This window comes from Procambarus clarkii, chromosome 74 (assembly GCF_040958095.1).
Source record: "Procambarus clarkii isolate CNS0578487 chromosome 74, FALCON_Pclarkii_2.0, whole genome shotgun sequence".
Taxonomy (NCBI): Eukaryota; Metazoa; Arthropoda; class Malacostraca; order Decapoda; family Cambaridae; genus Procambarus; species Procambarus clarkii.
The window spans coordinates 16,595,664-16,622,085 of record NC_091223.1 but is presented as its reverse complement, the minus strand read 5'-3'; the positions used below and the strand labels follow the sequence as shown (position 1 = coordinate 16,622,085).

Genomic DNA, 26,422 nt, shown 5'->3' with positions numbered 1-26,422 from the left:
CTCCCTGTGTGACATCGCTGTCTTCTCCCTCGTCTTCTGATGCTGCGCCTGGCCCTGTGTCCATGATTCGGGTCCCGGATGTGCTGGGTGCTGGGGTGGCTGCGGAGCCTCCTGCTGTGTGTAGCCCGGTTCCCCGTGGTAGAGGCTGCTGCCGTTCTGTGTCGGGCGTCGGTTCATCCGGCTCGTGGTGCCCGTCTTTCTGGGCCTGCTACGGGCTCTGACGATATCCGGCCGGTGTCCAAACGTTCCCGGTGTTCGTCTTCTGCCAGGGCCGACGTTGGTGACTTCAGTAACTGTGGGTTTTCGGGTTTTGATGGTGTGGATACGGATACGTCGATGTCTCCGCAGTTTGTGGTGGGGAAGGTCCATGTGCCTGCTGGTACTGGTGCCTGTGTCTCGGACGTGCCTTTGGTTCTTTCTCCGCCGGGGGATTCTCCACAGTGGGGGGGTGGTGGCTTCCGCTGCCAGGGATGGTGTGGACTCTGGTGCTGGGCGTGGCCTGGTGGTGACGTTTCGGAAAGATGCGCGCCGTCCGGGTTCCCTGCTGTCGTCTGGTGGTGTGCCCGGGGCCGCAGGTACCCCTGTGGTGCAGGTGCGTGTTGGGGCCCTGGGGGACGTGTTGCCGGTGTCTGTGATATGCCGCCGGATCACTGGTCGGAGATTGCCGAGTTACTGCTGTCTGACGGACTGGAGTACTTTCATGGTAGGGAAGTTCCCTTCCTGTGGGGGCGAGTAGGGACTTCTCGCCTCATGAGTAATACCATCTGCGTCCCCTGTTTGCAGGTGTTTGTTGCCCCGGTTCCGGATGTTATGGCATCCCCGGTGGATGGACGGGACCCTTTGCAATGGGTGTTCTGGGAGGCGTTCAATGTACGGTTCCCGCGGGCCAGGTTCCCGGGCAAGTATGTGCTCTGATTTCCTGTGTATTTACTCTATGACATGCTGTGTGCCCCTCTGGCTGTTTGTTTGCACTGTTATATTATGTGCTTCTGCCTCTCCCTTTGTGCGTTTCTCTGCCGCGTGGCATATTAGTTTCTAGTGCTTGGCGTCACTCGTTTCGCGTTTTGGCTTGTCGTTTCGCCTTTCCTGGCTTCGCGATTCGCCCTTCACGGGTACGCCGGGGCGCATCTGATCCCACGATCGTCGTCACCCTTAACTCAACAACAACAACTGTATATATATACACAGCGGGACCAAAGAGCCGAAGCTCAACCCCTGTAAGCACAACTAGGTGAGTACAGGCTGCCTGTCCTTGAGAAAATTAATTATAATCTAGTTTTGCCTTGTACCACTCGGGTAAATTTAGGAAATACACATACTGGTTGTAAAAATGTATCTGGGGTCATGATTGGTAGGAACTTAAAGCCAAAACAATCAATGCAAACTACACTAACAAATGAACAAACTACATTTGCTCATTCAATCAATGCAAACATTTTCAAAATAAAGCAAATATAATACTGGGATCTATTTCTAAACATGTTAGCCATAAAACAGCGCTATTTTCTGAGGTCGAGTGAAAAAAACAATGTGGAAAATAATGAACATAACGTAAACAAAGTAAATGCACAAATAATAGACGATAACGTAAACAGAGTAAAATATAAAAGTAACTAGGTAAATTAAAGTAAATGAGTAATAAATGTTACCCCTGAAGATAGGAAAGTTTACATGGCAGCGCCTAGACCAAGCTTCACAGTCTGCCTGGCGTAGTGGGTTGAGGGCTGAGGAGCCCTACTGTGCTCCGTAGAATTACCCAAATCCTCCTAGCATTACGTAAGTAATGAAGAAATATGGTATATTTACTTACTGTAATGTTGGTGCTGCACGTAGAACATGACCAAATCTATGTTTTACTCTGAAATAATGTAATTTCATATCGAAATTAGAAGCAAATATATGAAGTGACGCCATAGGAAGTCGACGGTCCAAGCGACAAAATAGTGGAGCGACTTATCCAAGGTATATGGTCGCCTGGAAAGTGTTTGCTGCCATATTAGCCTCCTTACACAGTGATCCTGTCTTTTTTTTTTTTTTGAGATATATACAAGAGTTGTTACATTCTTGTACAGCCACTAGTACGCGTAGCGTTTCGGGCAGGTCCCTGGAATACGATTCCCCGCCGCGAAGAATGTTTTTTTCATCTAAGTACACATTTTACTGTTGCGTTAAACAGAGGCTACAGTTAAGGAATTGCGCCCAGTAAATCCTCCCCGGCCAGTACGAACCCATGACATAGCGCTCGCGGAACGGGTTGCGGAACGCCAGGCGAGTGTCTTACCACTACACCACGGAGACTGTCACGGAGACGTCGCCTCATGTATGTTGCAGTCGTCTTCTTTGCTCAAATTGTCGCAAATTTAATTAATGATATTAACAGGTAGAATGGGTATTTGTAATAATATCTTTCATAAATAGCCACAAAACATTTAATTTAAAAAATGTGTTTGGAAGTTAAATCAACTCCACAGGACAATAATTTTGTTATATAGCTACTAACGTTATTCGTTTGTGTGCGTTCGGTACTTAAACTACTCATGCCCTTTTAGTTCATTGAACACCGAACCCTACACGCTCTCTGATATATTGCTTAATTAACAGAGATTCACAAATAAAACTTATATTTGTATATGTTATCAGAATGGCAGAGATTAAATAGTTTTTGTGAATCCATCACAGAGATTATATCTTATTAGAGAGGAAAGATATTTATATTTTAAACAAGGTTTCTTGGCCAACGCTCTCCCTATCGATGGGAACTATGATCTTTCGAAGATCAATGTTAATTTAATCTAGATATTGTAATAAACGAAGTTTTCTATGTCATAATAAAGATGGAAATATAAGCTGCATGTTAATACTTTAGCATAAATATAACTGAAGTGAAAGTGAAGATATATGTCTTTTCATAGTCACTTGATAGCTAGCTCAGGAAGTGTGAAAGCCTGCACACGAGCCTATCAATTGTATAATTAATTTGCATATATGCAAAGTAACATTAGAGGTATATATATCAGTATAAACATAGATGTAGACGATAATGTGAATACATTTCAAGGAAAATATATCTTAAATGAAAGCCAAGATATGGTTAACTAAATAGCCAATACTGCACCATCGCCGGTGTCCGCAGACGTGACCGACCACGGTCGTGTGCGGTCGCAGTGTTGGCGCTCTTGGCGTCCGCTGCTTGGTGGGAGGTGGAGTATTGCCCCACGCTCTTCGTTTTTGCACGTGGTGATACAGGATATTGTGAATTTGTTCTCGATTGTTGACAGTGCCTTTGAGTGTCGAGGAAATGGCTGAGGCGGTATATGCCTAAGTGGTAGTGAGGAAGACAGCCAAGATGATAACAGACCGTTTGAAGTAGTAATGAACAGAAATAAACGGCGAAATATTCACAGACAGTGAGAGTGAGGATGAAATAACAGAGACCAAAAAATGAGACCCTACTCAACAGGACTCAAGAGAAGCATTTTTTTTTTTTTTTTTTTTTTTGAGATATATACAAGAGTTGTTACATTCTTGTACAGCTACTAGTACGCGTAGCGTTTCGGGCAAGTCCTTAATCCTATGGTCCCTGGAATACGATCCCCTGCCGCGAAGAATCGTTTTTTCATCCAAGTACACATTTTACTGTTGCGTTAAACAGAGGCTACAGTTAAGGAATTGCGCCCAGTAAATCCTCCCCGGCCAGGATACGAACCCATGACATAGCGCTCGCGGAACGCCAGGCGAGTGTCTTACCACTACACCACGGAGACTGCTAATTAAATAGAAGAGGCTGTTGTTCCCTACAACATGCCAGTTGAATTTCCACCAAAAGCTGGAGTGGACGGTACGTCTAGCTAAAGAGTGTTTGGAATATGAACCACTCTTCAAGGAGGGTCTTCACTGGCCCTACATAACAGTTGGGACTGAAAAGGCCGTGGAACGCCTCCCGACGGTTGGTTTTGAGAATGTTGTGATGGTTCCTCCAGAAGAAGGTAAGTTTCACACAAAGATCATAGTTTTTAAGTTTCCAACTTGTTTAGATCCTGTCTTCTTCTCAACAATGATAATGTTGTATGGACAAAGAGGAACAGTGTTTGTGGTGACAAACAAAGCCAGGTTGTTGCCTTGGTAAAGGGTGAGGCGCCGGAGAAAACTTTTGTGCAAGGACAAATTTTTTGCCATATTATGCATGAAGTGTTCACGTTGGGGACATATGGCATGGAAATGCCAGTTTGACCCCAGGTGTCGGTATTGTGGTAAGAAACACGACTCGCGAGAGTGTAGTCAAGATTGAAAGCTAAAAAATCGTCCCATTTTGTTGCAACTGTCGAGGCAGCCACAATGCTGGTTCCTCTCTATGCCCCATGAAGCCTCATCTGAAAGAGACTAGGACGGGTCCTACAAGAAGGATAGATGTATCCTCGCAGCAAGGAAATATTGTGCAAGAGGAACATGGAGGAAACAGCTGGAAGCCAACGACAGCCCCTATGATCAATGTGTGGGAGAAAGGGACGGAGATAATTAAGGCGAGCCTAGGGAAAGTAAGTAATGCAGTGGAAAAAAATGAAACCTTGTGAGGACAAGGTTCAGGACAATATGGTCACCTCTGAGGTTGGTAATTAAATTTTGGAGTATCTAAAAAAAATAGATAAGAGGATTGAGGCATTGGAAAAATTGTCTATGGAGGGTAGACGGGGTGAAGATGGTGGTGAAACAGGACGTGTAATTGAAAGTAAAACAGGACGTGAAATGGAAAGTGAAACGTGTGTTTCACGTAAAGCATCATTACTTTCACGTGTGTGAAAGTAATGATGTGCATGACGTAACGATGATAGAGGATAGTCAGGAGAATACACTTTCTAGTAGTGTTAGCGGTGTTCAACCTCCTGTTGTGACAAATGTTGAAAGAAAGGTTAAAGTAAAACGGTATACAGAAATAACAAAGTAAATAGATATGAATAATATTACCTTCGATGTTAGTAGTAGTTGTGAAAGTGAGGAGAAAGAAAAAATGTTACGGTGTTGGAAGGAAGTTTCTAAGGTACTCTCGTATCTCATGGAATGTGACGGACAGGGCAAAGGTAGTTTTATTATTAATCATGGATGAAAGTAGATTGAGAATATTATCTTGGAACGTTAATGGATTAAAATCTAGAGCGGTGGAGGTACACTATTATACTCTTAGAGAGAAAATTGACACAGTAGCACTCCAGGAAACTGAGGATAGGGATGGTAGCATTCTGAGGCTAAATGGCTATAGAGGTTTTCACTTATATGCTGATGGAGGAACTAGGGGGGGTCTCATGTTATGTCAAAAGTACCATACCTGCCGAGATAACTGGAATCCCTCAGAGATATAGAGGTATTGAAAGTATTAGCTTGCGGGTACAATTAAAAAACCGAGAGTTAAATTTCATTAATCTGTACATCTCTGATAGCTCCCTTGATTTAAGATATTTGCCAGATTCCTTCTTTTCTGAAGATACACTCGTGGTAGGGGATTTTAATGCCAGACATCCAGCTTTAGGATCAAGGGGTAAAGCAAATAGGAATGGTTGCAGATGGTACCAGTTTTTGCAGGAACATGAAGATGTTCAACTGCTGGGCGAGCCCTCTCCTACTCATTTGAGGGGAGGGAGATTAGATTATGCTTGTTTGATAAATGCTGAGGGCATAGAGGAGAATTGTCTTACTGTGGATGAAATGCTAAGTGATCATTTTGCATTACAAATACAGCTTAAACTAGATAAAAAGCATGCCTGCCTTCAGAGGAAAAGGTTAAAGTTTAATGAGGGAGAATTAAGGGGTCTTGTTGGCCATATTAAGTCTTGGCATGATATTTATAAGCCAGTTTCGGCAGAAGCATTTTATGAAGATTTAATTAAGGAGGTAGATGTATTTAATGCAACATTGAACCGGAAAACATCTAGTATAAAAAGGCATCCCCCCAGAAAAGAAAATTATACACATGACAAGATGCTTAAGGGGTGGACATTAACAATGAAGAGAGCTCACAGGGATTGGAATAAGAATGGTAGGACTGAGGAAGGGGAGAATGCTTTACTGGCAGTTGCTAGGCTGTGTGGGGAGAAGAGAAAGAAAATTAGGAGGAAGTATTGGCTGGAGTTTGCAGAGAAAGTTGGGAGTAACAGAAACTTGAAGGAAATCTGGCAAGACGTAAATAAACTATGGGGTAAAAAGCATAATTTTGTTGTACATCCTGACCCGCAAGGAATTGCAAATGGTCTCGTAAATAAATGGGCGGAAGCTGTCAAACTTAGTTCATTACCCGCTGTAACGAGTCATTAGATTCTTGGAAATATCTAAGAAAGGATTTTATACTTACAGCAGGTAGCAGTGGTGATGTCACTTGCACAGGTATTACCAGAAAAGAACTATAATAACAGCGATTAAAGTTGGGAAATCTACCGCCCCTGGAGAGGATGGAGTAACTTATGAAATACTTAATGAACTTTATATATATATATATATATATATATATATATATATATTATATATATATTATATATATATATATTATATATATATATATTATATATATTATATATATATATTATATATATTATATATATATATATTATATATATATATATATATATATATATATATATATATATATATATATATATATATATATATATATATATATATATATATATGTCGTACCTAGTAGCCAGAACGCACTTCTCAGCCTACTATGCAAGGCCCGATTTGCCTAATAAGCCAAGTTTTCATGAATTAATTGTTTTTTCATGAATTAATTGTTTTTACCTAACCTATCTAACCTAACCTAACCTAACTTTTTCTTCTACCTAACCTAACCTAACCTATAAAGATAGGTTAGGTTAGGTTAGGTAGGGTTGGTTAGGTTCGGTCATACATCTACGTTAATTTTAACTCCAATAAAAAAAAATTGACCTCATACATTATGAAATGGGTAGCTTTATCATTTCATAAGAACAAAATTAGAGAAAATATATATATTCAGGAAAACTTGGCTTATTAGGCAAATCGGGCCTTGCATAGTAGGCGGAGAAGTGCGTTCTGGCTACTAGGTACGACATATATATATATATATATATATATATATATATATATATATATATATAAATCACTGTCACATTTTTAATCACGTGTTTATTTTCTTGATATACACACATATATATAAAGTGCCGCTGGAAGAAAATAAATAAAAACAGTTTAAATGGATGCTATATTGTATTGATGTGCTACATTGAAGCTTAAATGGGGATCTAATTTGTACATGCCAGGGCTTACATTATGGCTGTTGTTACATTGTTTGATCAGAGCGGACTCAATCACATTTCGTTCAACGAAACCTTTACTTTTAACAACACATTTCGCCCCTCTGAAGTCAATAGAATGATCACATAAACTGGAATGTAAATACAATGCAAGGCTGTACGAATAGCATATGAATGTTGTTTTAAACGTGAGGTTATAAATAAAAATAATATTATTATTATTATTATATTTTTGTGATGTTGGCTGGTCTCAAGTGACTAATAGCGTCTGCACTTCTTCCACCCTTTGTCTTACATGTGTAATAGGACATAACTCATTAAATAAAACTACAGTAATATCAGGGATGAGGATTTATCACTGAAAAAACTTTCGTATTCTTGGCAAGAAAGAGGCGCTGCTGCTCGTAAACTATAGGACGCAAGACGTACTAAGACTTAACAACGGAAAAGGACAAATGCAGTTTTCGCGCATAAATTAATCTTGGCATAAAATACAGTACCTTGGGTGCAAATGTATTGAAAATTATATAGTACAATATTAATAAAAGTATACAGTATGTTTTTTAGAATAGAATAGAAGATAAAGAACAAAGCAAGCCATTACTTTCTTCACTAAATGCACCACAAACGTATATATATATATATATATATATATATATATATATATATATATATATATATATATATATATATATATATATATATATATATATATATATATATATATATATATATATATAATATTATGTATAATAACTCGATTACTGTAAGCTTAAATTACAAGAGAACTATGTTTGCCTCATTAGATTTCGATATGCTGTAAAGAGAAAATAGGATATTGTGATCCAAGTCTAACCAGGCTTTCCGTTATAAAGCTAAAGTTATATGTCCAGCCCTTGAAAGGCTTCCTTTGGAGGGTAGGCTAGATTTAACAAGAAAGCTAAATACTGAAAAATTATACGAATTTCATTTCTCAAGCGACAATGTGAATATCTGAACCGTTTTGACCGATCAGTACTATTGTGTTATATCCTCTTCTGCAGATTCACATAACATTGTATATTATACAAAAGCATGATGATATACCGTGACAAGCAATTATATTCCAAATTAGAACAATTGAGATATAAATATTTCGCACATTTCTCTTAATAGTGAAAGGGTCATCAATATACCGCAGAGTAATTTCTTAGGCATCGTAATCCGGAGCTAGACGAAACATGCAGCAGTTTGCGTAACCTGACATAAGTATATTATTTTGTACAGCTTAATTTTATAAGTCTCTAAAGCTGGGTGACTCGATAAGCTTTCTCATCCTGTTTATCTGGGCCATGCTCTTGTGTTTGTTGATGTTCGTCTTGTTCGTGGTAGTCGTCGTTGTTGTCGTCGTCATGATCTTCGGCGTCGCTAATCTGTGAGGGAGAGTCCATCCTCTCCGGCAGGTCTCCCCACGAGACGCGTAAGCTTCGGCGCGAGTCGCGGCTACGATCGCGGCCTGTCTTGAGCACCCCAGCTCGCGGACGCACCTCCACCCCACCATTATGATTCACCTGCGAAATTTCGTCATTTGAGGATGATACATCATTAGAGAACACGTCGGCCTCGTCTGAAAGCGATGCACTTTCAACCATGGTGTCCTGAAGATCTCTTCTGACCCAGGGATCTCTGCTCCTGACACAAGCCGACGACGGATACTCAGGTGAGTAATTTTGCTCACCTTCACTAACTTCAGAAGCTTCTCCTTGAATACTAGGACTGTCTTCACCACCCGAGAGCAACTGTTTTTCTTCAAGAGCGGCAGGGGCTATGAGTCGAAGGAGTGATTGTGAGAAATTATCGCTAGAAGAGGAAGAATCCCTGTAAAAAGGAATTCTTTTCTTCAGTTTCGGCTTTAATTCTGATGCCATCTTACTTCTATAGGTTTGCCTTTCTCTTCCAAAATGTGAATCAACATCAGTTGGCTCGTTTTCTCTTTGTTTTGGGAGAACGGAGACGATGGTGGGGATTGTATTATCTTTACTTGAAGAATCTGTAAGGTTCTTGTAGAGTGATGGATTAGTTCTTGTATTGTCCGGAGTGCCAGGAAATTGATCGTTTTCAAATTTATTTTTCTTTCTGTCAAAGAAAAAATTATATGCGGTGCCTTTATTAACTTTTTCTGATTGTACCTTCGAAGACAAATTATCCTGCTTGATATATGCAGCATCACCAGGTTTAGTTTCTTCTTTCTTTTCTTTGGAATAATCCTGTTTTTTCTTCCTTCTTAAACTACCCCAGGTAAATCGCCGTACATCTTTGGTTGTCTCTGTTGGTGCATCAAAGGTTCCGTATGTAAATACTTTTTCATCGCTATGGCGGCATCGCTTGATTTCATCGACATGTCTCATGTGAAGCTGTGTAGAATGCCTGGCCTGAGCACGTCCCCTGATCACAAAGGAATCTTTGTCATCTTCCCAAGCAGTCATGGAATCTGTGCATTCTTTGTCATCACAGCTACGTAGGCTGGCTGTTGAACTTCCGCGATGTGAATCATAATCCTCATGTTGAATATCGGATGGAACACTTGGCAGTGTTCTCCTTCGTGTATAATATTTGTGTTTTTTGTTCTCTGTTGCCTGGTATTTGTCTCCACAGTTCTGGTCTTCTGCCACTTCACTCTCATTGGTGTAAAAAGTGAACCCTTGACTCATCCTGCTCCTTCGGTGATCATCTGATGACAAGAAAGAGATAGCTTCCACCGCCTCCTCCACGGATTCCGGGTCAGCTCTGTACTCGTCAGTGGAAACTTCAAAACTTGAGGTGTACTCCATCACTTTTGTGTCATGCTCCAGCACACAGGTCGACGGCTGCTCCGACTCTGATACCAGAGTCTCGTTGGCAATGCTCGACTTGACATAATTTCGAAATGAAAGTCTGTCTAATCCACCTGTCTTACTGGACTTGAGCGTTGGCATTATGTGAAGTGATTCGTCAGAGTCAATTACGTGTTCCACTGATTTGTTTTGCAATGAGTTGGTGGGTGAATATTCTATATTTTTATCTTCAGAGCCCCTCGGTTCAGTATATGCACTAGAGGAGAAGTTAGATGTGAACGTGTCGTCTTCTGAGATCTTAGAGTTCGTTTGATTCTTGGGCTCGAGTTGAGTCAGCTCTTGAGTTACCTGAAGAGCTATTGTTGGTTCATTGCTACAAGACACGGGGAAATACTCTGAATCGTCCTTTATGTGCTCTATGTCCTCCAGCTCAGTGTAAGGCACATCTTTCGCGTCTTTTGGTCGTGGTTCCCTGTAAAGGCTTTGCACATTAGCAAATTCATCTGTGGCTATTTTCCCTTCGTGTTGAATATCTTTTCTTTTATCTTTCATTGCATTTCTGCGCTCTTCATATTTTTTCTTTTCTAATGATCTTAGATCGTCATCTAAGCTTCTGATCTTCTGTAGAAACTCGTGGCGCAATTCATCGCATACTGAAGGTCTGATCTCTCTCACAGTTCTTTTGGGTATAACACAAATTTGGTTTCCCATTTGAACTGTTGCTTCTACGTCATCATCGCTGTCCGATGTTTCTGGCTCGGAGGGTATCTTATTATTTATCTCCAAACTTTTATCTTCCGTTTCTTTGTCGTCGTCATCATAAATTTCAAACGTTGTTTCTTCAAAAAAATCTTCACCGATCGGAGATGGGTTTTCTATTGTGTCATCATTCAGTCTAGCGACTTTGGATTGCGTTGTGTATAGTCGCAACATATCTTGCTGAATGAGAGATGCAATAGAGTTGGGGCGTGAAGACGTTGGTGAAGTTGGCAGAGACTGAGCCTGGATTTGCTGATCAAATTGTTCCACCATTTTATTGACAAGATTTGGCGAGGGTTCTTCCACTGATGCGGCCTGCAGACGTAATGACAGCCTAGGACTTGAAAGAGTTGGTTGGATGTCAGTCTCTACATCAGTCTTGGTTTTTAGAGTTTCTTCGTCTTTGCTATCCTCATGTGTGAGCAGACGGGATGGCTCAGGTGTTGATTCACAAATGTTTTCTTTCGTTCCAGTTTCCAAATTTGTAGTTCCTATTTTTATGTTATCTGGAATTAACCCATTCGAGCCTTCGGTGCTTTGAGGAGTTAGAGCTTGTTTTGCGTCATGTGAGCCAGAGCACATTTCCTTGGTTTGGTGTAAGAATATTCGCCTTATAATATCTCTTTTCGGACTGGGAGGACGCTCCAGCAGTTCTTGTTGCTCCTGGATACGCTGGGCAAAGTGTTCTATCATCCTACACACGGAGGGCGTACGTTGCTCGCTGACGTCCGGTGACTGCCCTCCTGAATCGCTGTCAACGTACTCCAAATCAATATCTTCCTCTGAACTTATTTTACATAATGTGTGATCTGTATCATCTGGCAAAAGTAAGTCTTCTCTAAAATGCTTCTGGATATCCGTCTCATTTCGGGAACTTTCTATTTCAGGATTAATGTTTCCCTCTACGTCTTGGTTAAGGATAAATACTATGCTTTGGTCATCAGTGTCAGGCGAGAAAGTTTGTATTGGGCAAAACTGTTCGTGATGTGAGAGCAGCTCCAATACCTCCATGTCCGCGTCTGTTAGCGAGGACGACATAGATGTTGATGTCGGTGACATGAGGTCCTCTGGTGATAATATTATATCTGCCAGTACGTCTTCCTCTTTGATGACGGGGGAGGGGGAGATGGGTGTTGTGGAGTCAGACTTACTGGAGGGGGAGATGGGTCTTGTGGAGTCAGACTTACTGGAGGGGGAGATGGGTCTTGTGGAGTGTGACTTACTGGAGAGGGAGATGGGTGTTGTGGAGTCAGACTCACTGGAGGGGAAGATGGGTGTTGTGGAGTCTGACTTACTGGAGGGGGAGATGGGTGTTGTGGAGTCAGACTTACTGGAGGGGGAGATGGGTGTTGTGGAGTCTGACTTACTGGAGGAGGAGATGGGTGTTGTGGAGTCTGACTTACTGGAGGGGGAGATGGGTGGTATGGAGTCTGACTTACTGGAGGAGGAGATGGGTGGTATGGAGTCAGACTTACTGGAGGAGGAGATGGGTGGTATGGAGTCTGACTTACTGGAGGAGGAGATGGGTGGTATGGAGTCAGACTTACTGGAGGAGGAGATGGGTGGTATGGAGTCTGACTTACTGGAGGAGGAGATGGGTCTTGTGGAGTCAGACTTACTGGAGGAGGAGATGGGTCTTGTGGAGTCTGACTTACTGGAGGAGGAGATGGTTGGTATGGGGTCAGACTTACTGGAGGGAGAGATATGTGTTGTGGAGTCTGACTTACTGGAGGGGGAGATGGGTCTTGTGGAGTGTGACTTACTGGAGAGGGAGATGGGTGTTGTGGAATCAGACTTACTGGAGGGGAAGATGGGTGTTGTGGAGTCAGACTTACTGGAGGAGGAGATGGGTGTTGTGGAGTCAGACTTACTGGAGGGGGAGATATGTGTCGTGGAGTCTGACTTACTGGAGGAGGAGATGGGTGTTGTGGAGTCAGACTTACTGGAGGGAGAGATATGTGTTGTGGAGTCTGACTTACTGGAGGGGAAGATGGGTCTTGTGGAGTCAGACTTACTGGAGGGAGAGATGGGTCTTGTGGAGTCTGACTTACTGGAGGGGGAGATGGGTGTTGTGGAGTCTGACTTACTGGAGGAGGAGATGGGTGTTGTGGAGTCAGACTTACTGGAGGGGGAGATGGGTGGTATGGAGTCAGACTTACTGGAGGGGGAGATGGGTGGTATGGAGTCTGACTTACTGGAGGGGGAGATGGGTGGTATGGAGTCAGACTTACTGGAGGGGGAGATGGGTGGTATGGAGTCTGACTTACTGGAGGAGGAGATGGGTGTTGTGGAGTCAAACTTACTGGAGGGGGAGATGGGTGATATGGAGTCAGACTTACTGGAGGGGGAGATGGGTGGTATGGAGTCTGACTTACTGGAGGGGGAGATGGGTGTTGTGGAGTCTGACTTACTGGAGGAGGAGATGGGTGTTGTGGAGTCAGACTTACTGGAGGGGGAGATGGGTGGTATGGAGTCAGACTTATTGGAGGAGGAGATATGTGTTGTGGAGTCTGACTTACTGGAGGAGGAGATATGTGTTGTGGAGTCAGACTTACTGGAGGAGGAGATGGGTGTTGTGGAGTCAGATTTACTGGAGGAGGAGATGGGTGTTGTGGAGTCAGACTTACTGGAGGAGGAGATGGGTGTTGTGGAGTCAGACTTACTGGAGGAGGAGATATGTGTCGTGGAGTCTGACTTATTGGAGGGGGAGATGGTTGGTATGGAGTCAGACTTACTGGAGGGGGAGATGGGTGTTGTGGAGTCAGACTTAGTGGAGGGGGAGATATGTGTTGTGGAGTCAGACTTACTGGAGGGGGAGATGGTTGGTATGGAGTCAGACTTACTGGAGGGGGAGATGGTTGGTATGGAGTCAGACTTACTGGAGGAGGAGATGGGTGTTGTGGAGTCTGACTTACTGGAGGAGGAGATGGGTGTTGTGGAGTCTGACTTACTGGAGGGAGAGATGGGTGTTCTGGAGTCTGATTTACTGGAGAGAGAGATATGTGTCGTGGAGTCAGACTTACTGGAGGGGGAGATGGGTGTTCTGGAGTCAGACTTACTGGAGGAAGAGGTTGTTTTACTTTTGTCAGACTTAGTACTAACAGTTGTGCTATTTTCGTCAGCCTTTGAAGTTTCTATTTTCATCACAGATCTTTTCTTTCGAACTGACTGCAGACACCCTTCAGACTGGGGCTGGCAAATACTTCTTATACCTCTACCTGGGGTGGGTCTGGGGGAAAATATACACTCCGGTAAACTGGTTCTCTGGACGTCTGACAGAGTCGATACACAATTTGATTCGCTGCTTCCTGGTGTCTTAACTTTTACATTTTCATCCTGATCACTGCTTGTGGTCCAGGTCTGTGACTTGTGAGAGTGTGACGTTGGTGACGGCCTGGAAGCCGGCTGGGATTTGTTAAGGGAAGGAGCCAGATATTCGGGTTCATGTGGAATCTTTCTGATAGATTTTTTCAATGCCGATTTCCACGGTGGTGGCGTTGGTGACTTCCTCGATTGTGACTCCTTTTCTGTTATAGATTCAAAGGAGCTCCTTCGACGGTAGAAGGTGTTTTTATCCAGCATGTTGCTGCTGCTTGGTTCGGTAGCCGGCGATTCTGGGCGGTTGGCAGTTTTGATCTCTGAGGAAGGTAAGGGTGACACAGGGCTCGGAAGGCGCTGACTACAGGGCCTGAGGTTGACCTTCCGCAACTCTTCCCGTTTGATGGCGATGATGTCTCGCGGGGAAGTGGTCCCCTGGTGGCCGGCTGCTTGCTGAGATACCGGACTCAAGCTTACTGTGTTCAACCCGGCAATTAAGCTCCTGATTGGGGAGACGTGACCCTTTTTGTTACGTGGGCTGTCAGTTGTGTCGACAGCCGTAGATTTCTTTATGTCATACTTCGTAACTGAACTTGATATTGGGCTGCTTAATTGTTGGTCTTTGTCTGGGCAGCCCTCCAGGTATGAAAATTTGCTGCCTGCGATGGAGTGAGGTCGAGACATACGTGGGAAGGTGCTCATTCCGCACTCCGAGGCCTTGCTCATTGCTCCATTTGTTTGAGTTCTGCTTCTGCTTCGATTGAACCTTAATGAATTTGTAGAACTCATATTCTGAAACTCATTTTGCTCCTCAGGTGTTCGACAGCTGTCGTGGAGGCTGTTACTCCTCTTAAATCTCTTCCCCACGTCCGTTTCTTTATCTTTCAATGCAAACGCTTTGGAGAACATTGACACCAGTTTCTTCACAGGAGTGCTCGGGGTAACAGTTTCTACTGCTTTCCGAGTTTCTGGGAGAGACAAGCGAGCAACAGTACCCCGCTCAAACGCATTCGCCTTTTCTTTTACTGCTTTGGTTTTTCTTGTCAGCTCAGGAGACACTGGAGCACTTTTAGGTGTGATCTTCTCTTGTTTAGTATCGGCTTGCAGAGCTTGCTGAATGCGGCGGCTAATGCCTTCTGGAATTTCACTGTACGCACGAGATGTTGGTGTCTTCTTCTCCTGTATAATGTTGTGATGCTCCCAGAAGTCAAATTCTGGTGACAGTAAAGGGCTCTTGCAACGTGTTGACACATAGAGGCTGCGTGGACGCATTCTGTTAGTGGTGCGAGGGCGAGATGGGCGGTCATCTCTGGATGATTGTTCAATCGGGCCTGGCGACAGAGAACCCTCGCGTCCATTTGTACGGCCACGTACTCGACTATCAGGAGAAGGCGACGACGCAGATGGGTTCTGAGACAAGTATATGAGGTTATCAACATAGCGGCAGGCCGGGTCTGCGTCATGACTCGGTGTAGAGGGCAGGGATTTGGGAGCAGGGTTTGTGGCTGCGGGAGCAGAGGCCCGTCGAGTGCGTCCCAAACGGCGCCACTCTAATGTATGGAGACGAGAGTCAACCATGCTCACCGTCCTCTTGTCTGCCTGGAATCTGAAAGGCACAATGTGGTTCAGTTGCCGCGTGTAATCAGAGAGCACCATATCATAAGCATGACTCACGTTTTTGAATACGAGGACATTTTCTGGCTCCAGGGGTCTTCCATCCAGCACGTGAAGATGATGAAGAAGCTCCGCCTGCAAAAAGTGTCTGAAGGTGGCCCAGCGTCCGGTGATCATGAGGAGTGGATCAGGTGCTCGGTTACACTTAAGGCTCTTGAGGCAGGTTTCACGAGCCTGTTGGTCACTGCGCCAGTCCAAGCACAGCGACCACACGCGGTGGTGGGTCAAGAGCCGCGAGTATATGTTGTCCGTCCGCAGCAAGCTACCGAAATGCTGCAGCACGTACGGCGTTCCTAGCAGGTCGGCATGGATACCCGTAGCCACTCTGTCAAACTTGCCACTCAGACACTTGCTATCTGATGACAAATCACGAACATCTGCTCGGATGAAGGTGATCGAGACTTGTTTGGATCGTAGGAGTTTATAACTCGACCTCGAAAACACTTCAGTGAGATATATAGTATACATTTCAACGACATTGCTCTCTTTCTTAACCTTACGCGACAAAGTGAGAAAGTCCCAGTCTTGGAAGATCATGTCGATGCCGTGAGGAGCGTAGATCATGTCATCCTCGGCTGTCACTGCCTTGATCCATTCCGTCTCTTCTGACCACTTGGGGCTCACGTCCTCGAACTTGTCCAGGTACTCTCGCTTCAGCGGACTGAAGCAGGCCAGTGTGACGTTTGGAAAGTTCCCTCCGCGGCATTTCTTCATGGATCCTCTCTTTATCCAGTCAGTTACTGCTTTTTGGTGATCCTTAGGACATGACTTGATGTAGCGAGCCAGGACCTCCTTAAGCATCTTACCAGACACCTTCAGGGAACGTACTTTCTCCAACTTCTGTAGAGCTGATGGGTCGTTAGCGAAGCTCATCCAGCCATTCCACACTGCCTGCACCAGTGTGTAGGTCCCAGCATCCACCTGAACCTGTGGTGTAAGACTTGGCTAGAATTATATCACACTGTTTTCATATCTGTTCCTACATGTGATGAATGGACTAGTGGAGGCTGATGTACATTCATGAAACTATGTATATATTACTAGTAACAATTATATATATTCATATATACATTTTCATTAACTGAAAATGGTACTGTTGGTTGTATATAGTATTGTCATGTCACAGGTTAAACTCGAACAAGACTTAATTAATAGGATGATTGGAATATATATATATATATGTATATATATATATATATATATATATATATATATATATATATATATATATATATATATATAATATATTTGCATATATACAACCCATCCTCCTATACAGCCCCGCTCAAGCGCCAGGTAAGTCCACTACGGGCTCACCATAGCCCGTGCTACTTGGAACTTTTGATTGCCAGTAGCTGAATCTTAACACAGGATAAGGTCAGCGCATTACCTGTTGGCGCATTTCGTGGAGGAAGTCAGCGTGGGTCATGTTGAGCAGGTTGTGCAGAGTGTTACAGAGGAGGGCGTGGGTCTCCATGTCCAGACACAGCGAGTAGAACACCATCACCACCTGCACCAACACCTCTCACCTTAGTCACTACTCCTCCACTCCACACAGAATCATTATAAGCAATACAAATTTCAGTGTCAGTTTATATACAAATATAAACAAGTATATGTATACCCTCCAATGACTAGAACATTTTATCCTATAAATACATCACATTCTTGGTGTGAATTAATGAGATGTTTAGTTAAAGTATGACAAACAGAAGCAAGTAAGATGTTTCATCGTGAGTGAATGTGACAACTTTGAGAGAGCAACAGGTGCTGTCATTAACAAGAACAAAACGTGTATGGTGGGGCTCGGCAGTTGGTGTAATAAAGTTACCTGGACAGGTTCATGGTTCAAGGTAGTGGAGTCTATTAAAGCTCGTGGGATTTGCTGGTATAAAACATATGGAGCAACATTGGTTACGAATTAGCAAGTACTATGTTGAAATATAATAGTAGCTACGAATATGTTGTCAAATAGAAAATTAACCCTGTTTCTGAAGGCTGTAATAATCAATTGTAATTTTTTTTGTAAAGTGTGGTAATTGTCTCACAGTTTTTCCAATTGACAAGAAAATTGCTATGGAGATTGACAAAACTATTTTTAGATATGTATGGTATGGTAGATACCAACCAATTAAACGGACTACCCTATATAGAGGTAAGAAAGACTGTAGAATAGGAATACTGAATGTGTACCATAAGTCATTGGCAATCTTATGTGTTACCTTTAGAAAGGAGATAATGCTAAGGAATAGTGTAAATGCGTTAGGATATTATTTTTGTAAATTACGTGTTAGCTACTTGATGCATATGCCAGAGTATACTGATCTTGCCTTTATTTCACCTCACTTTTAACTCTGTGTAATTGATGTTCTCAGGCGGATTTGTAATATTGAAGATTTTTTAATGATGAACAGTAAACAAGTGTATGATATTCTACTCCCATATATAGTTCCTAGAGTAGAGGAGGCATATCCACTCTTTAGCTGGCAAGTAATATGGGCAAACAAACCTTCATGTTAAATATATTGCCCCAAAATAACGTTAGCTATTGTATCACTATATTCATGAGACCCTCCCTACTAATGATAGGTTGTTGATGTTGGGCATTAAGGACAACAATAGGTGTGACCAATGTTCTGAAATTGAGAATAATATGCATATATTTTATTTCTGTAAGCAGAAAATTATTCTTGTAAACTGGATTACAGACACTCTTAAAGCTTTATGTGGACCAAGCATTAGAGTGGAGTTAATGAGGTGTTTAATGTTTCATATTGACATAAAATGCAAGAAAATTAAGAATACAACAATTATGCTACTTTCTGATTACATTTAGTGTGTGTGGATAAGCAGGCAGGAGGGTTACTTAGTAGACAGAATATTGAAGTTCTTGCGAGGCAGGATCAAATATAACATTTGGGGTTTACGGTTCATTGCTCGATGATGATATGGAAAATTGGTTTACTGAGAATTATATAAAATATAAATGTAGTATTTTCCCCTTGTAAATTAATGTGAATATGATCTTTATATTGTATATTATTTAATAAAGAAAACAAAATGGGTTTATACGGTTCGACGGAGGTCAAAATGATCAAAGGTAGAGGGACCTTCTCTGCGTGGGCTTGGATGAGGACGGGGTCCTGGAGGGGGTCGTGGGCGTCCGGTAGCATCAACAGGTACAGGATCAACAGGTCTCTGGCCAGGATATGCGGACTCGAGTCCACCAAGACCATCTCCAGACCCTGTCACATAAGATTAGAATGGCGTGTCAGTATGCGATCAGATAACAAATTATATGCAACAATATTGTATCAAGCTGATGGAAGACTTCAAGAAGGAAATATGTATCCTGAGTGGGACGAGGTACCTGTGTGCAGGTGTCCGGCGTGTTGTGGAGGGTACAGAGCACGTGCTTGAGGTCAGCCCCTAGCAGGAGGAGCCGCAGGGTCTCCTGGGCCAGTTCTCCCTCCTGTCCTTCTCCATTCCTGGTCTCCTGGTCCGCCTCGCTACCACCCTCGCCAGCCTGCTTCTGAAGGCCATTTCAGGATACTTAACAACCCGTCGGCGTAACAATTGTGGTGCATTAAACGTGAGGACTGATTAACTCTTAAACATGGATAAGATAATTATCAGAAGAAAGCACAAAATTAGTACTATATAGCACATGGATAGGACGTGAGGACGGAGGAAAGGAATGGTGCTACCACTTGGCCTGTCGGGGTTCGAACCCTGACTTGCAAGAAGCGAGGTCGTCGTTATACCGCCCGGTCCAAGTAGTTGGACATGTATACAAGGAATGTTTTTCCATACGAAAGATAACTAATGTATAAAATATTTCGTCTCAAGACCTTGGCAAGCACAATTGACTTCACTCAAGGAAAAACGCTACAGTTGTTCTTCGTAATTTGACTTATTATTTAAAGACATCACTTAATATAGAAATTTAAAAGTACAAATATACATGAAACTAAATTATATATATACATACATATATATTTCTTGAAAACTCAGATATTGTGTTATGTATTACCTTGTGTTGTGACGACTGCGCCTCCGCCAGGATCTTGGCGCCCTCATTCTCGCTCCAGCTGCGGAGGAACGCGCACGCTCTCATAAATGTTATTATAAACGCTACATATTGGTGAATAAAATGTATACTTCTTTGCATTGTTCGAGGACAGAAAATGCAGCGTGCGTCCTGTGCACAACTCATGTTTTGTTTGAGCTTATAGCAATCTGAAATGTATAAAACTAAGAGGTACGAAACACTATTCAATCCAGGAGTGTAAACAAGCTTTAGATTACAAATTGATTTGATTTTATCATACTCTTTTTTGATAACTTACTTGCTATAATCATATATTCTTGTGCATTTACCGGTATATATTTATCACTAGCCTACAGTTATTAACCTAGTATAGTACTGTATTCAAATATATATATATATATATATATATATATATATATATATATATATATATATATATATATATATATATTGAATATGACCGCATATTCTGTATTTATTATTTTCTGGTTTAGGGCTTCTATCCCTCTAACTATTTTCTTAGCATCAGGGCTTAATTGAAATAGGAGTTCTCCAAAACTCATTTTCGTACTTTTAAGGTGAAGAAAAGAAGTGATTTACTATAGAGTGTATTACACTTATTTGTATAATTTGCACGACGTTTCGAACCTCCATGGTTCATTCTCAAGTGAACAGATCTTACAATACTAGTTGATTTTATACCCGCATTAGGTCAGGTGATAATACAATGAAGGTGAAAACATGGGGGGATACATAAGGGATAAATGTGAGGTGAAACATAGAGGCTGCAGAAGGCTTATTGGCCCATACGAGGCATCTCCTATCTAAACACAAAGATTAATCCAGTGTAATTGGCCTGTTATGTTGGACATTGTCTTCTGTGTTGGCATCGATATGTTCTTGTCTTGTCCTTACTCTCATGGTGGGTAGAGTAAATAGTTCCGTGATTTGGGTGTTCATGGTAGGTCGCTCTATTCTTATGTGAATTGCCTCAAGAATTTGTAATCTTCTTGAATCTTGGGTTTTGTCTATTATGCAAGTATTCTTGTTCAACATTTCTCTTGTTATAGTAATGTCATGGGCTTGTCTCATGACAAGGTATGACATAGGTATGACGTCGACCAAGCTGACGAGGCGTTTGACATGCCATCTTCAATCTGGTGCCCCTAGGAATCACATGAGACAAGCCCATGACATTACTATAACAAGAGAAATGTTGAACAAGAATACTTGCATAATAGACAAAACCCAAGATTCAAGAAGATTACAAATTCTTGAGGCAATTCACATAAGAATAGAGCGACCTACCATGAACACCCAAATCACGGAACTATTTACTCTACCCACCATGAGAGTAAGGACAAGACAAGAACATATCGATGCCAACACAGAAGACAATGTCCAACATAACAGGCCAATTACACTGGATTAATCTTTGTGTTTAGATAGGAGATGCCTCGTATGGGCCAATAAGCCTTCTGCAGCCTCTATGTTTCACCTCACATTTATCCCTTATGTATCCCCCCATGTTTTCACCTTCATTGTATTATCACCTGACCTAATGCGGGTATAAAATCAACTAGTATTGTAAGATCTGTTCACTTGAGAATGAACCATGGAGGTTCGAAACGTCGTGCAAATTATACAAATAAGTGTAATACACTCTATAGTAAATCACTTCTTTTCTTCACCTTAAAAGTACGAAAATGAGTTTTGGAGAACTCCTATTTCAATTAAGCCCTGATGCTAAGAAAATAGTTAGAGGGATAGAAGCCCTAAACCAGAAAATAATAAATACAGAATATGCGGTCATATTCAATGAAACATGTTTGAAAGAAAACCTATTGCCAGTATACACCAATATATATATATATATATATATATATATATATATATATATATATATATATATATATATATATATACTGTATTATAAAATTTGTGCTAAGCTATCTGGAAAATTTCGTATTTGGTGTATATTTACAAGCTAAGTCATAAGTCGAAGATGAACAAATCCACAAGGGCCGTGACGAGGATTCGAACCTGCGTCTGGGAGCATCCCAGACATTTTTGTTCATTTGATGCATCACGTTAGTGTGATCTCTGTGTGTGAAGTCGAAGATGTTGTGAGTGGTGTGGAGGTAGGGAGGACCTACCTGAGGTAGTCGACAGCATGGATGAGTCGCCCCAGATACTGAGGGATGCCCTTGGCTCGACGGTTCCACTCGTCTATCTTCTTGGCAGCCTCCACCACCTGTCCGGGGTTCCTCATTAATGTCTAAAGCCACATACAAAATGTTTCTTTCCATACTACAAGTTCACCTACTACATAAGATATTTATACTCCTAACCTAACCTAAACTAACCTGACACAGAATGAAAATATTCAGAAGGGCACATAAACTAAAGGATACTTTAGTTTACATTTATTTATTATTTATGTATGTATTTATTTATTTATTTATTTATTTATTTATTTATATACAAGAAGGTACATTGGGTTTGTAAGAGTACATAGCATGGTATTTACAATCTTGTAAAGCCACTAGTACGCGCAGCGTTTCGGGCAGGTCCTTAATCTAACAGATAATTTTAAGTAGGTAAATTCTAGCAGAATTAATAAAATCTCCCCATATCTCACAGTTGAGCAAAATAAAACGACAAAGTACTAAGAAGCAAACTAAAAAGACTTAAGAAACATGTACCTATACAGAGATTCACAGCTAGGCAACAGGAGAATGCAGGAGATCTTGACAGTGGAAGGAAGAGAGGACGTAGTCCTTCACGCAGTCAGGCAGTAAATTAGCCTTATATTTCTCTTGTGAGAAACAGGCACAAAACCAAAGTGACAATATTGGAAATAATAGTGTGCAAAATACTAGGGCAGTTTCTCAGCCCCCTACGGAACTATGTCAGAACCTTAAATTGCTTCTACACAAACGCCAGAAGCCTAGTAAATAAATTGTATGTGCTGTGTGCATACAATGAGGCTGAGAATCCCGACATCATTGGCATCAGTTAAACTTGAGGGTGAGAAGATATAATTGAATGGGAATCCCATCTTCCAGGATATCATCCACCTTTCAGTTGAAAAAGGATAAAACAACAAAAATGTAAGAACACCAATGGTATGCATTATCATAATCCTACCGTACAATCTTGTAAACTAAAATAAATAAATAAATAAATAAATAAACAAGAGCAGATGATGAATGTTGTATGTAAAAGAGGACTTGAATGCAACTGGCAATAAGGAATTAAACACCATGGGATCCTCGGAATCTGCATGGTGCAAAATACTAGCTAAAAATGTAAGCTAATTAACAGTGGGAGTACGCTACATGGCTGACAGCAACAGCAGGGGACGTTACTGATTTGCATAATGTGATCAATACTGCAGCGAAAACTCAAGCCCTTATGAGTGGGGATTTTAAGCTGTTTTCATATATGTGAATGATATAGATAAAGCAATGACAGTAAATTTACTTAAAAAAGATAGGAATGAATGGTCGACATGATACTAAGAGTCATCATAAGAAATTTGAGTAGTAAGACATCTGACAATATTCTTTATCTTCTTCTTGACCTTATTAGGTATCATTTAAGTTATGAAGTTAACCTTTGGAAACCGTACTATAGAATGGATATCAAATCTTCAGAAACTGTAAAACAATATATTGTATTAAAATATACATAAAAACAGCAATAAGGAATATTACTTGTTTTTATTAATGACAGATACATACCAGTTACAAACAAGGATATATATATATATTGCAGGATTTTGGCAACATTGACTTTAACAAAAGAATCGAGCACTGAGTTTGTTAGCATAGACCACTGTACTACCTCTCACCTTTTGCTTCGCCTGAAGACAGACAGACCTGTGGTTTTTGGCGTCGATCTTCCTACAGGAGTCGGTGCAGTAGGCGGCAACGAGACACTCAGGGCAAGGGACGCCGCCAAGGGCCTCCTCCCTGCCACAGTAGCTACAACACACTCGTCGGCGACTGCTGTTGACACACTCGTCCTGACAACATGGTAACTTTACAGTTGTTGTTTTAGATTCAGCTACTCGGAACAAAAAAATCCAAGTAGCACGGGCTATGGTGATCCCGTAGTGGACTTACCTGGCACAAGAGCGGTGCTGTAACTGTGTGTGTGTGATAACTTACAATCCCTTCACTGTTATATAGGCGTCAAGTGGATTTTGAGTGAAATTGTTTCACGTATCTGGATATCCCTCTTAAGAACACGACTGATCTTTTCCAGGAGGCAACCCACAACAGTCGATTAATTCCTAGCAAAGGCTAGATGAACACACGCAAGTGAAACCATGGAAAAGTGACCAAATATTTCTCTCCCAGCCGGGAATCGAACTGATAAAATCAACTAACAAAAGTAGCCTAATAAATCGACATGACAAAACATTTTCAAAACTCTTCTAAAATAACTGGTATTGGAATCAGTATGAAAGGACATAACAGCTGTTTTGCATTTCTTGCGAAGAAAACTCATTATAACATGTTAAGCATACGAAGTTGTATTAGAGTCCAAGAAATGAACATCAAATAAATTTCGTCGCAGTAGCGTTCGATTTCATTGTTCCTGACATTAGTTCTCCGCTGGTAGTTTGGTACATAAACAACCAACGCTGGTAAATTTGGTACATAAACAAATCGTGATTTAAATATATATATATATATATATATATATATATATATATATATATATATATATATATATATATATATATATATATATATATATATATATATATATATATATGTCGTACCTAGTAGCCAGAACTCACTTCTCAGCCTACTATGCGAGGCCCGATTTGCCTAATAAGCCAAGTTTTACTAAATTAATATATTTTCTCTAATTTTTTTCTTATGAAATGATAAAGCTACCCATTTCATTATGTATGAGGTCAATTTTTTTTTATTGGAGTTAAAATTAACGTAGATATATGACCGAACCTAACCAACCCTACCTAACCTAACCTAACCTATCTTTATAGGTTAGGTTAGGTTAGGTAGCCGAAAACGTTAGGTTAGGTTAGGTTAGGTAGGTTAGGTTGTCGAAAAAACATTAACTCATGAAAACTAGGCTTATTAGGCAAATCGGGCCTTGCATAGTAGGCTGAAAAGTGAGTTCTGGCTACTAGGTACGACATATATATATATATATATATATATATATATATATATATATATATATATATATATATATATATATATATATATATATATATATTATACTAGTATACCTGTAAACAAGTGTATCATTAGAGTTGTACAAGTAAACCTATATACAAGTGATCCAGTAATTATGTGGTTGTGGTGCTGACCAGGTGCGTTATTGTGTTGGTGTTGACCAGGTATCTATGGTGTTGCTAACCAGGTGTCTGAGGTGGATACTGACCAGGTGTCTGAGGTGGGTGCTGACCAGGTGTCTGAGGTGGGTACTGACCAGGTGTCTGAGGTGGGTACTGACCAGGTGTCTGAGGTGGGTACTGACCAGGTGTCTGAGGTGGGTACTGACCAGGTGTCTGAGGTGGGTACTGACCAGGTGTCTGAGGTGGGTACTGACCAAGTGTCTGAGGTGGGTACTGGCCAGGTGTCTGAGGTGGGTACTGACCAGGTGTCTGAGCCGATCCTTCTTCAGGCAGGCGAGGGAGCAGTAGAGAGCGAAGCGGCAGTTAGAGCACCAGAGACGCCCCGTCGCCTCACACGCCCAGCACAGACCCGTCCCAGAGTCCATACCTGCACCCGCCACCACTGTAAACATTAGAGGCAAGTTCAGGTGTGTTGGGGTCATAATATGCATCCCAGGATAGAGTAACTTAGATGTGTTTATGACCCCTCATTAGAGCCAAGTTACCGTGTTATTGATACTGAGTTCCCAAAGTGATTTGTTGTTGATTAATTATTGCGGCTAGTTTATTGTGCACCCCATGTTCATCCTGTGAGCGGTAGCGCAAAAAAAAAAAACGAATTGGAGATGGTACGAAAGGTTTTATTCAGACCTCAGCCTGTATTTTTATATTGTCAATTACAACTAACCTACACACTTGTAACAAACTTCTCTCACTACAATTACTATGTATTAACAATATTGCAGTCAGGTTTGTTCTCGACTCACAATCGAGAATTCCGGGTTCGAATCCCGGACAGAAATGGTTGGGCGCTTTTCCAATCACCTAATGCACCTGTTCACCTGGCAATAAATAGGTACCCAGGAGTACCTGTGTTGTAAAGTGGCATCGTAGGGGGGGGGGGTCAGTAATTCAATCTTGGAGGAGACCTCGATATATGCCCAACATGCATATATCCACTGGCTGCCTGTCCCCTGACATAATTTATTATTATTACTATTATTAGTATACATTAGAGGTCGGTCTTTTTGTTAATTATAATTATAATTCAAACTCTGGTCTTCACAGGTTAATAGAAGAGTTTTTATTGGTTGTCTTTTGTCTAAATGGGGAGCCGGTCGGCCGAGCGGACAGTACGCTGGACTTG

General features: G+C 41.5%; 2 protein-coding genes across 2 annotated transcripts; one reads left to right on the top strand and one right to left on the bottom strand.

The window, feature by feature from the left end:
* Positions 1-8,047: 8,047 nt before the first annotated feature.
* Positions 8,048-22,167, bottom strand: LOC123767395 (serine-rich adhesin for platelets-like). The gene is made up of 4 exons (XM_045757068.2): positions 22,052-22,167; positions 19,878-19,935; positions 17,235-17,354; positions 8,048-16,771 (listed from the first exon to the last, which is right to left on the bottom strand). The coding sequence occupies exons 1-4, from the start codon at positions 22,165-22,167 to the stop codon at positions 8,564-8,566; spliced, it is 8,502 nt and encodes a 2,833-aa protein (XP_045613024.2). The 3' UTR covers positions 8,048-8,563.
* Positions 22,168-22,879: 712 nt separating this feature from the next.
* On the top strand, positions 22,880-25,691 carry LOC138356839 (S-antigen protein-like). The gene is made up of 2 exons (XM_069313181.1): positions 22,880-22,925; positions 25,279-25,691. Exons 1-2 carry the CDS (start codon positions 22,880-22,882, stop codon positions 25,689-25,691), a joined length of 459 nt encoding a protein of 152 aa, XP_069169282.1.
* The last annotated feature ends 731 nt before the right edge of the window (positions 25,692-26,422 follow it).